Source organism: Muntiacus reevesi, chromosome 7, assembly GCF_963930625.1.
Source record: "Muntiacus reevesi chromosome 7, mMunRee1.1, whole genome shotgun sequence".
NCBI lineage: Eukaryota > Metazoa > Chordata > Mammalia > Artiodactyla > Cervidae > Muntiacus > Muntiacus reevesi.
In genome coordinates, this window is record NC_089255.1 from 77,866,686 (window position 1) to 77,883,549 (window position 16,864).

Below are 16,864 nucleotides of genomic sequence, written 5' to 3' on the forward strand. Positions count from 1 at the left end.
TTTGTCTGCTTTTAAAATTTAATGTAAATGAAAATATCAAGTGTGTATTTTGTGTCTCGCTTCCTTTGTTCAAACATTATGCTTATAATATTTACCCATGTTGTGTGTGGCTGTGATTTCATTACCATATGTCCATTGTGTAAATATATCATGATTTATTTATCCAATTTAATTTGATGAACTTTGGGGTTGTTTATAGTTTGGGGCTATTACAAAGAATGCCGAAGTGAACAAATGTACTTATTATTGGGCATACAGTGTTTATGAGTGGGGTTCTGGGTCTTGGAGTTTTATATATATCTTTAACTCTTATAAATAATGCTAAATTGTATTCCAAGATGGTTTAACTAGTTTAACCTCATCTGTAGTAATGAGTGTACCCATTGTTTTCAGAAGTGTTTCTAAAAATTTAACTTCTCACTAAGACTGTATGAAAATTACCTTTGTCTTATATCCTTGTCCACATCTGGTACTGTAAGATTTAAAAATTTTAGCTATTCTAATGGAAGTGTACTAATATTTCATTGTGGTTTTAATTTGCATATCCCTGATTAGCCCTGAAACTGAGCATCTTTTTAAAAAATTTTTATTGATCATTTGGATATCTTTTTTTAATAGAGTACCTGTTCAAGTCACTTGCCTCCTTTTTTAAAAAAAATCAAATTTTCCTTTTCTTACTGATTATAGGAGTTCTTTTATATTTTAGTTATGAACCCTTTGTGAGTTAAGTGTATTGTGAATGTCTTCCCCCATTCTATGGATTGCCTTTACATTCTTTTAAAGCTTGATGATCAGAAAATCTATACAGTGCTATATAACAAGCCTTCCCTTATCTGTCTAGTCATGAGTGTACTCTCCTATATTATTTTCTTGGAGTTTTGTAGTTTTAGATATTTAGATTTTACACCTTGCATATTTAGATTTTATACTCTATCTAAAATTGAGGGGTGGGTGTGTGTGTGTGTATGATGTGAGGTAGAGTTGAGTTTCATTTTTCCCCCTTATAGATATTCAATTGTCCTAGCACCATTGGTTGAAAGGATAAAATTTTTTCTCACTGCTGTGCCATGCTACTTTACTATAAAATGAGTATCTGTATATGAGTCGATGTATTTCTGGACACTCTAGTAGTCTAATTTTCTATTCTTCCACTGGTGGTCACAAACTGTCTTAGTTACGGTTGCTTTATAATGACTTGATAACTGTGACAGCAAGACTTCCTTTTTTTTTGGCCGGATCTTAAGTTCTCTGACCAGGGATTGAACCTGCGCCCCCTGCAGTGGAAGCACAGAATCTTAACCACTGGACCTTGAAGAAACTCTTGGCAAGACTTTCTATCTTGTTATTTTCCCAGAAGGTCTTGGATTGTCTTGGTCCTTTGCATTTCCTTATATATTTTATTTTATTATTATTATTATTTTTAGTTCTACCACTTTATTGCTACCAACCCATCTCCCTCCACCCTGGTGCACACATGCTAAGTCATGTAATCCCATAGACTGCAGCCCGCCAGGCTCCTCTGTCCATGGACTTTTCCAGACAAGAATACTGGAGTGGGTTGCCATTTCCTTCTCCATGCATTTCCTTATATATTTTAAAATCAACTTTTCAAGTTCTACCAAAGAAAAATTCTTGATATTTTGATTGCATTGGATCTAATAGATCAGTTTGTGAGGAACTGACCTTATTCCAATATTGAGTTTTCTAATACAAAAATATTTATTTAGATCCTTAACTTCTCTTAGTAATGTATTTGTAGTTTTCTGAGATTTAATAAATTCTTTTATAAATGAAATCTTAAAAGATGTTGTTTCTGATATATAGAAATGTAGTTTTATTAAAGAGCTTAACTAAACACACTTATTAATTCTAATTACTTGTAGATTCTTTTGAATTTCTGTGTAAACTGTTATATCACCTGTGAAGTGAGAATTTTCTTTCCATCCTTACACTTTGTATTTCTTTTCCTGCCTTACTGTGCTGGCCAGGATCATAATATAGTGCTCAATATGAATGGTGATAGTAGGCATCCTTGACTCATTCCCTACCGTAGAATGACAGCTTTCAACATTTTCATGTTGAGTATGTTGGTTTCATAGCATCATTGACTCATTGGACATTAGTCTGAGCAAACTCTGGGAGATAGTGAAGGACAGGGAAGCCTGGCATGCTGCAGTCCATGGGGTCGCAAATAGTCAGATATGACTTAGCAACTGAACACAACAAATGTTATCTGCAGTAAGGTTTGTTTACAGATTAAATATATTCAATTCTATTCTTGGTTTCTTTTTCTTTTTAATTTATTTGGCTGTGCTGGGTCTTTGTTGGAGCACTCGGGATCTTCCTTGCAGCGTGTGAGATCTAGTTCCCTGACCAGGGATCAAACCTGGGCCACCTGCATTGGGAGCACAGAGGCTTAACCATGGGACCACCAGGGAAGTCCCTATTCTTGGTTCTTAAGAGGTTTTATGTTATTTTTTCCTTCTGGTTCATACTGCATGGCTTGTGTGATCTTAGTTCCCTAACCAGGAAGCGAACCCAGGCCCCGGCAGTGAAGCATGGAGTCCTAATCACCAGACTGCCAGGGAATTCACCAGAGGTTTTTTTCTTTTTTTTTTTTTTAAGAATGAAATATTATTGCTGGAGCTACACAGATGGACCCAGAGGATACTAAGTCAGACAGAGACAGATATTCTAGGATATCACCTAATATGATACAAATGAATCTATATACAAAGCAGAAATAGATTCACAGACATAGAAAACAAATCAATTTTCTTTTTAACAAAGGGAAAAAGGAGTGGAGGAGGGTTAAATTAGGAGTGTGGGATTAACAGATATAAACTGCTATACATAAAATAGATAAACAACAAGGGTTTATTATATATCTTGTAATAACCTATAATGGAAATTAATCTGAAATATATATATAACTGAATCATTTGTCTTACACCTGAAACTAACAATTTTATAAATAAATTATATTTCAGTTTTTTTTATAATCATGAATAGTTGTTGAATTTTATCAAGTGCATTTTCTGAATTTCTTGAGATGAGTATGTGGTTTTTCTCCTTTAGTCTGTTGTTGTGATGAAATACATTGATTTTTAAATTCCTGAAATAAACCCAACTTGGTCATGATGTCTTATTCTCCTTATACATTGCTGAAATTCATTTTGCTAGTGTTTTTTAAAAAATCTATATTCATGAGTGATACTGGCTTATAATTCTATTTTCTAGAAATGACCTTGTCAGAATTTGATTAAAGTATGAGGCTGGCTTCATACAACAGGTTAGGGCTATTCATTATTTTTGTGTTCTCTGGAAAAGTTTGTGTAAGATTGTCAATTCTTTTTTCCTTATGTGTTTGATTAAAATCTACTTGTGAAACCATCTGGAATTTTCTTTTAAGGGAGGTTTCTGAATTATGAACACAATATTAAGATAGTTTGGAGGCTATTCATATTTCCTATTTCTTCATGTCTGTTTTGATAAATTATATTTTTCATCTAAATCTGTCTTTTTTTCAAAATTTCAAATTACAGACATATACTTGTTTATAATATCCTCTAACAATTTTTTTTTCCCTATCAGATGGATATGTAAGGATGGGTCCTTTTTCATTTCTGGCATTGCTTATTTGCTTCTCTCTTTTTTCTTGATTACCCCTTCCATGTGTTTATCAATGTTATTAAGCTTTTCAAAAAATCAGCTTATGGCGTTGTTGGTCTTTATTGTTTGTTTGTGTCCTATTACACCAATTTGTGCTCTTCATTATTTCTTTTCTTCTACTTGCCTGAGTATAATTTGCTATTCTCCATCTATTCTTCAACCTACTCTAATCTGACATCCTATCATACTGCTGCACTGAAAGTGATAAAGTTGATGGCTTTCTTGTTTTCCAATCCGGTGGACACTCATTTGGACTCATGTTACTTTAGCTCTCCAGAGCATCTGTGTAATTCCTACACGAGACATTCTCTCTGGCTTTCATGCCATCACACTCTCCTATTTCCTATCTTACTGGTCTTTCCTCTTTTATTTATTTTTTATTTTATTTCATTTTATTTTTTGGTCTTTCCTCTTTAAAAAAAATTTTTTTTAATTTATTTTTATTTTTGGCTGTGCTGACTCTTTGCTGCTGTGCAGGATTTTCTCTAGCTGCGGTGCAGGGCTTCTCACTGCGGTGGCTTCTGCTGCTGCTGCTCCAGAGTGCACAGGCTTCAGCAGTTGAGGCACATGGGTTCAGTATTGCAGCTTCCTGCTCCAGAGCACAGGCACCGTAGTTCACGGGCTTAGCTGCTCCAAGACATGTGGAATCTTCCTGGACCAGGGATCAAACCCATGTCTCCTGCACTGGCAGGCGGATTCTTTACCACTGAGCCACCAGGGAAGCCCCTGGTCTACTTCTTTTTCCTTTTCTGATCCCCCTTCTATCTCATATCTAAATATTGAGATGACTTACCCTTGGTCTCCTCTGTACCCACCCCAGTTCAAACTCAGATGCCTACACGTTCCAGATAGGAGATGTCAGTGGATGATGGAGAGTGATTGTTTTGCATTTTTGAAGGCATGGGAATATTTTTCAATTTCATAAAGAAATATGTTCCCTTCCTTTTTTATTTAAACACAAGGTCTATGATCTATTTTCCATTTTCCTAGTTTTGATAGGGACATGGACTGAGAAATATTTCTCTGTATTGGAGAAACAGTGGTTTACAGCTACATGATAAATGGGAAATGACAGTTGGCTTCAGTGTTGAGAAGACATTATGGTGAATTAGAGAATTTCTTATGTAAATGAAGAAGCTGCTGTGCAGTTCAAGCCAAGTGTTGCCAGATTGTCCAGTTCTTTAAAAAGAAACTTAACATAATAGATTTAAAAAAATGTGAGCTCCACTAATTTAAAAGTTCTGACACAGTTTTTAAAATGTGGAGACCAAAAAAATAATATTAAACATATCTGTGGGTCGGCACCTCTAACTTATGTCCTCTATATTCTTTTTCTAAGGGATCTCATCTAATTTTGTGGCTTTAAATGTCATTGATAAGCTGAAGACTTTCAAAATTAGAATTCCAGCTGTTTATATTCATCTCTCTACTTGAATCCTCCCTTGTCATCTCAGACTTAATATGTTCCTAACATAGCTCTTGATTTTTCTTCTCACATTTGTATTATTGCTAGTCTTCTCCACCTTTAAGATTAAAATCAGAAAGACATCCTCCCTCTTACAGGTTGTCTAACAGAAGTGATATGATTGAAAGTCATACACAAACAGGCAGTTATAGAATGTTAAGTTTCTTTAATTGCAAAATATATGGAAATTCAAAGAAACAGTTATAGAAAGCAGGAAATAACACAACATTCTCCCAGACAGAGGTATGTGTTTCCAGATTCCCCCGAGTTACCCATGGTGATGTGCAACTATGGATAAATCCTGTACAAAATGAGGATTCTGCCATGTTTTAGAAGCTATTATTGCCTTTTTCCTGGAGGCAGGGGATGGAGATGTTAAATATCTTTCTGGCCCCTGACTCCTGCCTGATTTTTTCTGGAGTCTCTGGCTATAGACAGTTTTGCTTAACAGATGCAAATAATTAGTGTAATAAAGACTGAATGAAGTGAAGGTCATTTTCCCAAGAGCATCCCTCTGCTGGCCTAGGCTTCAGGCTTGCCTGAAGTCACTTCCCTTTTCCTTACTATTAACCCTTCGCTTCTATTTAGGAAGTATTACCAATGCTAGCTCTGAAATAGATTTTGCATCATCTACATCTTTACATCTCCTCTATTTCCTTCCTAGTCCAAGCCTCAAGTATTTCTTATCTGCACCTTTGAAATGCCTCCTGACTGGCCTCCCTACTTGGACTCTTACATACCTATGATCCCTTCTCCATAGAGTTAGCAAAGTGATCTTTTAAAAATGCACACCTGATCATCTCAGTTCCCTGCCTAAAAAGCCTCCACTGCTTTGTATAAAACCAAGATGTCTTAATTACTTATGTGTTCTTAATGACTCACGTTCTTTTGCCTCTCTCAGCATCTCTCATTTTGTCTCCTATTCTCTTTCCATCCTCTTTCTTACTACTTTCCAGCCTCATTGGGCCTTCATTCTGTTGCCCGAATGGACAAGCTCATTCCTGTCTCAAAGCCATGGTCTAATTTAACTGATACATTAACTCCACAGAGCGGGTGCTCTGTGTGCGTGCATGATGTCTTTTCAGTAGTGTTCTCTTTGCGACCCTATGGACTGTAGCCCACCAGGCTCTTCTGTCCCTGGGATTCTTCAGGCAAGAATACTGGAATGGGTTGCCATGCCCTCCTTCAGAGGATTGTCCCAACCCAGGTATCAAACCTGCAGCTCCTGCATTGCAGGCAGATTCTTGACTGCTAGTTAACTTTGTTCCAGCCCATAAATATGGTTTCAGATTTTTCTTTGCTCCTTGCTGCCATCGTGGGGTCATTTAAAGAATCACAGACTTTTCCATAATCTCTAAACCAATTCTCTTTAAGTGAATCACTGAAATACAGAAAAAGTGTTAGAAATTTTGTGTACAATGATTGATGGCATCATCCATTTAAAATTTTTGCTCTTGTGTGTATTTAATAACATCTGTATCATTAGTATAGTACCACATTTATATGATTTAAAATGCATGTGTATATTTATTGTGTCCCAAATATTTTTTATGAATTGACTAATTTAAAAAGGAGAAAAAAGACAGTGACCACTGGATTGCATAAGACTAACAAAATTAAAATATGGTTTATTTTTTTCATATTAAATATAACATTGGTAAACCAAGAATTTCATTGTTTTTCCATGGGTAGCAAGTGATGTCAGGGCAAAAAGATGTTGGCAGAAGGGGGAAATATAAGAAATTAAAACTAGATAGCTTATTCTTTAAGTCAAATTGATTCTTCTAGAAGCATTATTCTTCCAATTATACATTCAGTATAAATTGGGTACCTATTGGAATCAAACATTTGGATTCCTGGTAGAAAAACCTTAATTATCATTCAGTAGATCTTAAGCACAATCCAGAAACAGTGTTAAAAAGATAACTTATCTGTCTGTTTATTTAATGTATTTTAGACAATGAAACTTGATTGAAAAGATTTTCAAAGATCCCTGGCCTTAGGAATTAGCAGTGAGTATTATATCAAATTAGCAGTGCCAAATATTAGAAGTGGAGATTTTCTGCTTTTTCTTGGAGAGACCTGATATTATACATTGAGGGAATTATGTACTAATAAAAAAAAAAAAGGTGATTTGACCACATCCAGGTGAATTATTATAGAACAGGAACCAGTAGTTGAATTTCTTCTAGATCTTTTTGACCTTGGCTGAGTCCCAAGAAACAGACACATTGGAGATCAAACTGGCCTGCTTACATTTGAGGACATGGAATAGTCCTCATTGACAAAGCAGTGCCTGAGGAGGGGAACTCCTAAAGCTTTTGTGAGTTAAACCATGGTTTTACTTAGCATAGAAGTAGAAGCTGAGGATGAAGTCCCTCCTAATTTTATGATTGTTGATTTAGACTGTTTCTTCTAAATTCTACAGATTGGGAAATTCAGGTTCCAGTTCTGACTTTGCCCCAATTTCTTCATGTTTAGACAATTTACCTCATTTGTAGCCCTAACATTTCTTCTCCTGAAAAATGAGAAGGATTGAAATTTATTGGATGCTTAACTTGGATTCCGTGGAGAGCTTTAGGGGACCTTGAATTAATGTGAATTTTGTATGTAAATTTTTCTAGGAATAATTTCCTTAGCTGTAAGCATTTTCTCCAATTTATCTATTACTGCAAAAAAAATTAAAACTAAGTCAGTTAATATGTAAAGTTAGTTTCATCTAAGATATGAGAATCCTAGCTTATGCTCGGTACACATTTTTATGAACAGCTTATGAACTTAAAATGCTTAGAAGGCACTTTGTGCTACCAGGATTTATTATATCGGCAGGTACCCACTTATTGTTAGTACTGTATTTCCTGCCTCTTTGTGAAAATCAGATCTTCAGCCAGTGATGCCCTGTAAATGAGACAGTTGACTAGCTTGCACGTTAAAGAGTCTAGAAAATGAAGAATGTATTCTCATTTGGCACTCATTTCCTTAGCTTTTTAAAACCAATGTGTCTCACAGGACTCTGCCAGCGTGTGTGTCCCAGTGCTCCTCCAGGTCAGCTGATCACTATTTATGGCCTGCTCATATTTCAGGCTCATATTTGGGCCCTCAGTAACCTGTTCAGGCTGCTGCTTCGGAGTCTATTGCATTTGTTAGCAAAGGCTCATCCTTAGGCTTGAGCCTGGCTAGTCAGCTCTTCTCTCTGGGAAGCCAGGGAAGTACCTCTCAGACATCTTTGTCACAGTGTCATGTTGTCCCTGGTGCTGTGCTGGAGTGTGAACTGTGGCCCTGTTTTCCTCTGTTGCAGGTGAATTCAGAAGGCAAAGCCAGTCCTTTGTCACTCCTTCAGATGGCCTCTCCAAGTGGCTTCTGTGTCTTGGTTCGCTTGCCCAAGCTGATCTGTGGAGGAAAAACACTACCAAGAACATTATTGGACATTTTGGCAGATGGCACAATTTTAAAAGTCGGAGTAGGATGTTCAGAAGATGCCAGCAAGCTTCTGCAGGATTATGGCCTCGTCGTTAAGGGGTGCCTGGACCTCCGATACCTAGCCATGAGACAGAGGTATGGTTTGTATGAACACTTGGATTCCTGTAGCTGTGGGGTGAATATTTTAGCAAAAGTTGGAGGTTACTGAGACTCAATAATGAAGCCTCTAAAATTCTTTAGAAGTCTAGAGGCGTCTGAGATGCCTATTGAATTTGTGAGGAGATATTCTACCTTCTGGGAAAACTTTAGCTACCTAGAACTGGTCTTTTTAGTGAAATGTTAATAAGGTGTCTCTATAAGCTACAGGTTGTAAACTGATGAGCTCCTTGGGCAAATTAGAGTTGCAGATTTTTTTGGCCTGTGTAATATTTTGGGGAATTTTAGTATAAATCCAGAAGATTTAATGTAAAAATCTGTATTTCTGGCTTCTCTAAGGTGATTTGACTATGTGAGGTCAATAGTCCTAAGTGGTAACAGTTGGCAGATAGCACTGTCCTCTTGAGATGAGCATGTTTTGCTCAACTTCCCAGAGTCCCCACCTCTCCTGTTGTAACCCCTGACTCATCCTGATAGACATTTGAATGTACAAAGCATGCCTTAGGCCAAAAATAATGACACCTAATGCTTCACTGAGAGGAAGAGATTGTCTTTTCCCTTGGCATTCTATTATTAGGGAAATTCTACCTTTTTTGAAAGGTATATTTTCATATATATTTGTGGTCCACATTTTAATAGTGTGGACTGAAACAGCCTTTATCCCTGACTTTCTCCATGACACTGATATTAAAAGTTTGGAGGATTTGATAAACCAAGAGAAAGCCTGATTAAAATCTATGTTTACCATAATTTTTTAGTATTAAATGAAATTCTATTTTGGCTTAGTAAGTAAAACTTAAGTATCAATTTTTTCTAGTAATACATTAAAATCTTCACTGTATAATATTTTTAGCTCTGTAAAGTATTTGGAGTATAACAGCCATTTTTCATCAGGCCCTCCACCCCCTGGCGCTGGCTTCCCAGGGGTGCCTGTGGTGGTCCGGGCGTGGGTTGGAAAAGAATTTCCAGACATGAGACAGAATGAGAGGGAAATAAAGTTTATTGGAGTGGGAGACGCTATTAGCAGACCAGCTCAAGGGAGAACCAACGTTGAGTGGGGATCCTTAGTCCACTTTTATACCCAGGCTACAAGGATGGGACAGGGGTCTTGCAGGTCATTTGCTGATTGGATGAGGCACGTATACTGGGTTGGGGGAAGAGTAAGGCAAATACCTCCTCCCTGTGGGGTAGGAGGGGAGACAGGTTGTACTGTTCCATTAATAATTACCTCATGGGGGAGGGAAGGGCAATAAGGGTCTGGTTTTCTTGTTCCTGCTTTCCAAGACCCTCCTTGGTTTTATCTGCTCTTTCGTCCGTGGGTCACCATAGTGCCCACAGTCACTGCTCTTAGAGGACGTGTGTGTAGTGGCCAGGAATTGACTCTGGAGCGGACTATGTGGGTGGGATCCCCATCTTGCTCTTACCAGCTGTGTTACCTTTGGCAAGTTACTGAGCCTCACTGTTCCTCAGTTCCCTGGTCTATAAGAAGTAGAAATAATATTCCCATCTCATAGGATTGGTGTGAGGATTGAATGGGTTAAGCTAGGCAAAGAATTTAGAAATAGTGTTTGACATACAGTCAGAGTGCTGTGTAAATTTCAGTCATCATCCTCATCATTAGTACCACCATTACTACTACCACCTTCAGCACCGTGATCATTCGATTGATTTGTCCTTCCAGATCACTTTCTATCCAGTTATAGTCCTCTTTATGAGTATATGGGCTTCCCCGGTGGCTCAGTGGTAAAGAACCTGTCTGCAATGCAGAAGACGCAGGTTCAATCCCTGCGTCAGGAAGATCCCCTGGAGAAGGAAATGGCAACCCACTCCAGTCAGTATTCTTGCCTGAAAAATCTCACGGACCAAGGAGCCTGGAGGGCTACAGTCCATGGGGTCGCAAAGGAGTCAGACATGACTTAGCAACTGAGCACATACCCAGGCATTGTGAGCATATAGAAGTTATAAGTACCCTTACTTACACGGCTACATGCAGAATGGCTAAGTGTCAAAGTTAAAATTTGGCCAAAGCGGAATATTACTGTAAACTTCTCTAGATATAAGAATGAAGCATTTAGCTTTTTAATTTCTAATGAAATCTTATTAAAATTTTAAACATTCTTTATTTTATTATTGAATACTTCAGTAGTAAAATTTAAAAATTTTGACATTATAGTAGAAGAAATTTGACATTATACTTAACACTTTTAGCTATAGGTTGTCCCTGATGTTGGCTGTAAGAGGTTGATACTTTCATTTGACTTTGGAAAGGAACAAACATTTTCTTGGTAATGCTGTTCTCTTCTTCATGCTGTCTGTATTTTTTATTATATGTTAGCAGAAGATAATTCATTATTGAGACTGTTGTGGATGATTCTGGAATCTTTCCTAGTGAAACTTTGAAGTGGCCAAGATGGCCTCTTGTTTTTAATTCATCCTCAAAAAATGTGAAACTTTCCCAAATATGACATTAAAAAAAAAATTAATGACCTAAATGGAATTGAATTAATAAAAACCAAGTGCTGTCTTTCAATGAGGGTGATGATTTCATAAATTACGAAATACCAAGGCTTGATAAATTGGATAGATGTTAAAAAGATTGAAATAAGGATTTTCCTGGTGGTCCAGTGGGTAAGAATATGCCTGCCAATGCAGGGAACCCAGGTTCAATCCCTGGTCCTGGAAGATCCCACGTGCCACAGAGCAGCTAAGCCTGGACCCCACAACTACTGTAGCCCACGTGCATAGAGCCTGCGCTCCACAAGAGAAGACACCGCAGTGAGAAGCCTGCACGCTGCAGCGAGGGAGCAGCTGCTGCCCACGGCAACCGGAGAAAGCCCATGCACAGCAACCAAGATCCAGTGCAGCCAGAAATAAAATTTAAAAAATAAATAAAATAAAAAAGGACAAAGTAAGTATTTACTGTCATGAAAGGAGGTCCCCGAGGCATTAAGTGATAGAGCAAGTTTTAGAACAAATACTAAAAAACTGTATCTGCTCCTCTCTCTAGCCACCTCTTTGCTTGTTTATCTGTAGAAAGTATCTGGAAGGGCCACAACATAACTCATAAGGGTCATTATTCTTGAGGCGTGGAAGTGGGGGGGGACTTTCACTTTTCACCGATTACTCTTCTCTATTGTCTGCATTTTTAACAGTAAGTATTCTTTCTTTTATAATTACTATTATAAAGGAAAACATGAAAAGATTTTAAAGAGAAAGCAGTTTGTCTCCCCCAAAGTCTTCATTTCCATGATTTGAACCATGACCTTATATATTTTACATAAACATGTCTGGACCTTTTTTTTTTTTTAACTTTTTAGTCAGTGCTGCTGTTTGGGGGTGATGAAATCCATCAAGTTACTGCTTGTTTTTGTAAGGAAAGACTTCCTTTTCTTTATCATTATAATGATTTCATTTTTCAGAGTAGCCGAGGGAGTCCTGTATATTTTAACACTGATGGGAACCTCATCTCTTAGCTTCCTCTAAAACTTTTAAGCTCTCACCTGGTAACCAGGAAGTCAGCTCCACTTGTGTAGACTGATTTGTTCTTTTTATTTTTGGACTGATATATTCTTAATTTTACATTAACCTTTATTTGAACTCTTCAGTCTTTGGCTAAATTAATTTTTTTCACCTCCCTGCAGCTATTTTAATCAGAAAGTGTTAAAAGAGTAGAAAATGATTTGATTTGATGGTACCTTCACTCCCTCAGTGAAGAAAGCCTTATCATATTTTTCAAATTTGAAAAGTAATGCACAAATACTAGACAATTCAAATATAAAAAATGTAAAGATTTCTGATCACCGCAAACCCTACACCCAGAGATAGCATCACTAACATTTGATTAATATCTTTCTACTTAACTCTTTGTGCTTCTTCCCTCTCACATACCTAGAGTCACATACACACATTTATTGTGTACTGTATATATATGAATACAAAGAATCATACACATGTTTTCTTTCATAATCTCTTTTTACTTTGCTAATATGTCATGGACATCTTTTCACATCAATATAGATCGACATCCTTATTTTTAACAACTGTATGGAATTTAATTGCAGGGATATTTAACTAGTCTTCTATTGAGGGTGTTACATTGTTTCTAGTTCTTTGTTACTATAAATAGTGCTGTAATGAAGATTGTTTTATGTACATTTGTCCAAGGATAATTTACTAGAAGTAGAATTATCAAATCACAGAATATTTCTGTTCAAAATTTTGATAACTAAAAAAGCCTCGACTGTAAAAAAAAAAAGCCTTGACTGTGTGGATCACAACAAACTGTGGAAAATCCTTAAAGAGATGGGAATGCCAGACCACCTTACCTGCCTCCTGAGAAATCTGTATGCAGGTCAAGAAGCAACAGTTAGAACTGGACATGGAGCAATGGGCTGGTTCAAAATTGGGAAAGGAGTCAAGACTGTATATTGTCACCCTGCTTATTTAACTTATATGCAGAGTACATCATGCGAAATGCCGGGCTGGATTAATCACAAGCTGGAATCAAGGTTCCTGGGAGAAATATCAACAGCCTCAGATATGCAGATGATACCACCCTAATGGCAGAAAGTGAAGAGGAACTAAAGAGCCTCTTGATGGAGGTGAAAGAGGAAAGAAGGAGTGACATGCTTTATTTTCGTGAGCTCCAAAATCACTGTGGATGGTGGGTGCAGCCATGAAATTAAAAGATTGCTTGCTCCTTGGAAGACTGTGGAAACCTAGACATTACTAGGTTTATGACAAACCTATACAGCATATTGAAAAGCAGAGACCTCATTTTGCTGACAAAGATACGTTCTGTCAAACCGATGGTTTTTCCAGTAGTCATGTACAGATGTGAGAGCTGGACCATAAAGAAAGCTGAGTGCTGAAGAATTGATGCTTTCAAACTGTGGTTCTGGAGAAGACTCTTGAGAGTTCCTTGGACAGCAAGGAGGTCAAACCAGTCAATCCTAAAGGAAATCAACCCTGAATATTCATTGGCAACACTGATGCTGAAGGTGAAACTCCAATACTTAGGCCACCTGATGGGAAGAGATGACTCACTGGAAAAGACCCTGACGCTGGAAAAGATTGAAGGCACGAGGAGAAGAGGGCGACAGAGGATGAGATGGTTGGATATGATCACTGACTTAATGCATATGAGTTTGAGCAAACTCTGGGAGATGGTGAAGGACAGGGAAGCCTGGCGTGCCGCAGTCCATGGGGTCACGAAGAGTTGGACATGACTTGGAAACTGAACAACAAACAACATTTGTTGACAAACCTTTTCATAAAGATTGAACAAGTGTTCAGCTCACAAATTTTACATTAGACTGTAATTCTTCATGTTCCACAATACTAGATGTAGTTATTTTTAAAGATCTTCATAATCTGATAGAGTTTAAAATTGTATATACTTTTTGTTTTATTTGATGTAGTGAGATTGAGTATCTGTCATTTGTTTATTGGCCATTTATATGCCTCTTTTGGATTGTCTTGTTCTTGTCCTTTGCCCATTTTTGACACATGGTTTTGTTTATTTCTTGCAGAAACAATTTGCTCTCTAATGGGCTTAGCCTGAAATCACTCTCTGAGACTGTTTTGAACTTTCCTCTTGACAAGTCCCTTCTGCTTCGCTGCAGCAACTGGGATGCTGAGAATCTTACTGAGGACCAGGTACTTCTCTTATCAGAGTAGTTGAAGAGTGGAAGAGTCATTGCTTGTAAAGTATAATTATTTAAAACACTCTAAGCCTCAAAATGATATATGTTGGGTGGAAATGCCTTAAAATAGCCTCATTGATGATACTCAAGATAAATGCTCTATAATAATGTACATGCCACTTGAATAAAAGGGTAAAATTACCTGTTCTGGTTTTTTTTTTTTTATTGAGCATTTACTATATGCCAGGGATTTCAGAAAAATGTAAAATTCTTATCATGAATAAAAATTCTAATTTAAAAAAACAGTGTTATAAGACGACTTATAAGGAACAGCAAGCAGTTCTCCTGCCTTCCTCCCCCATTCTTAATTGCTCTTCCTTTTCAGAGGCATCCAATTTCCTTTTTTTTTTTGGTAATTATCATTATATTTTAAAATTGCACGCATATATTACTCTTTCCTTTTCTACTTATTATCTTTTGACTTCTTGCTATGGAAAACATGATTTAGTGCTCTTGCAATTCCTGTATCCCCAGATACTTATTCCCTCCCCCATGCTCCCAAAAGAGGTAAATCGTCATTTTTATCAGATTAATATTTACTTATATTGATATTATTTATAACTACTCCACATGGTCAATTGCAGTTTTTTTCTTATACAACTTTTTGTTTTCCCAGGAGTAGTAATTTATATTTTTGCTTGCTTAGTTTTCTGTATACCTGTTAACTATGTCTACTCCAGACTCTCCTCTCTGCTGGTTCAGACACAGTTTAAGTTTCCCTTGGAGCTAGCCCTCGTGGAGCCCTTGGTCTTCCTGTTTCTTTCGGGAGTGGTTGCTCTGTAGCCCTGCTTGCCAGACTCTCATCCTGTTTGTGTTTACCATCAGAGTGGGAATTCTCTTCACCTCTCTTCTATTGCAGGTCCTCTGTTTCACAAATCTTGTGTCTTTTCACTTTCTTGTTCTGGTGGAGTACATTCAAACTAGCTTCCTGAGAAAAGGCAGCACATATACTAAAATTGGAACGATACAGAGAAGATTAGCATGGCCCCTGCGCAAGGATGACACGCAAATTCGTGAAGCGTTCCATATTTTAAAAAAAAAAAAAAGAAAAGGAGCATGGGAAGTTAATTTATGACACCTTGCATGTCTGAAAAGATACTTGTTTCCTCTGACACTGATACTTTGGCTGAGGATAGCATTTTAGGGTGGAAATCATTTTCCTTCAGAACTTTGAAGGCAGTGCTCTTTGTAGCTTCCAGTGTTGATGTTGAGTATGTGACTTGTTTTTCTTTCTGGAAAAATCTTCTTTATTCTTGGTTTTTAAATTCATGATGATATACATTAGTGTGAGCCATTTCCCCTATAGTCTTAGAATTCAGTGGAGTCTTTTGATCTGGAAGCTCATGTCTTTCAGTTCAGGGAATTAGTCTCAAAATATTTCTTAGAAAATTTCCCTTTTGTTTCTAGAATTCATATTATATGTATTTTGGATCCCTTGAATTAATCTTCTCATTTTCTTAGTAAAATGTTTTCTCTTTGATTTTCCATCTCTGTATTTTTTGTTTTATCTTCTGAAAAATTTCAAGTTTATCTTTCAATATTTCACTCAAATTTTTAATTATTCCTATTATAAGAGCTCCTGATCTTCTCTGAATATTCACCTTTAAAATAACTTTTCATTTTTGTTTAATAACATCTCTTATCTTAGAGTATTGAAGGTTCTGAAGTTTTTTTTTCCTTCCTTCATTGCCTTCTTTTCCTCTGAATTACTAATTTTAAATGTTTGATTTGGTCTTTGTCTTTCATGTTAAGGATTTTTTTTCAAATGTTAGATCCTTGGCTATCCATTTCTATTTATGAAGGAGACATTAAACCGCCAGTTGAATCTACTGGCCTATTGAATCAAGCACCAATTGATGAATGACTAATAAAACACAGTATAGCCATACAATAGAATACTATTCAACAGTTAAAAGGATACATACTACAACATGGATGAGTCTTGAAAACATTATGCTAAAAAGTGAAAGAAGCCAGTTACCCAAGATCACATATTGTATGAGTCCACTTATATGAAGTGTTCCTAACAGGCAGATCTGTAGACAGAAAACAAATCAGTGGTTGCTTAGGACTGGAAGGAGTAGGGGATGACTGCTAAAGGATATAAGATTTTTTACTGGGCTGATGAAAATGTTCTAAAATTGGTGTGGTGAAGATTGCACAATTCTGTAAATGTATGAAAAATCCTGAGTCATGCAGCATCTCTAAAAGACATGTTTGGGACAATTGGAGACATTAGAATGCAACCATGTATTGTTGTGTTTTGTCAGTGTAAAGTTCTTGGGTGTGACAGTGGTGTGATTATGTAGGAGAGTGTCCTTGTTCTTAGAAGATATGCACTAAAGTATTTAAGGAGGAAGTATCATAGTAGCTGCAACTTAATATTGAAATATGTTCAGCCAAAAGAGAAGTATTTGGTGTATGTATTATAAAGAGATAAAGCACA

The 16,864-nt window shown here is 36.9% G+C and overlaps 1 protein-coding gene and 1 non-coding gene across 4 annotated transcripts in view; both read left to right on the top strand.

Annotated features, from left to right (window-relative positions):
* The window catches only part of EXD2 (exonuclease 3'-5' domain containing 2), a 50,602-nt gene that overhangs the window by 22,221 nt on the left and 11,517 nt on the right, over positions 1–16,864 (top strand). For all 3 annotated transcript variants that reach the window (XM_065941132.1, XM_065941135.1, XM_065941134.1), the window contains 2 exons: positions 8,436–8,692; positions 14,245–14,371. In XM_065941132.1, coding sequence (XP_065797204.1) covers positions 8,436–8,692; positions 14,245–14,371 — 384 coding nt within the window. The remainder of the gene's footprint in view (positions 1–8,435; positions 8,693–14,244; positions 14,372–16,864) is intronic.
* On the top strand, positions 15,349–15,451 carry LOC136172723 (U6 spliceosomal RNA). The gene has a single exon (XR_010664073.1). It is a non-coding gene; the product is annotated as a U6 spliceosomal RNA (small nuclear RNA).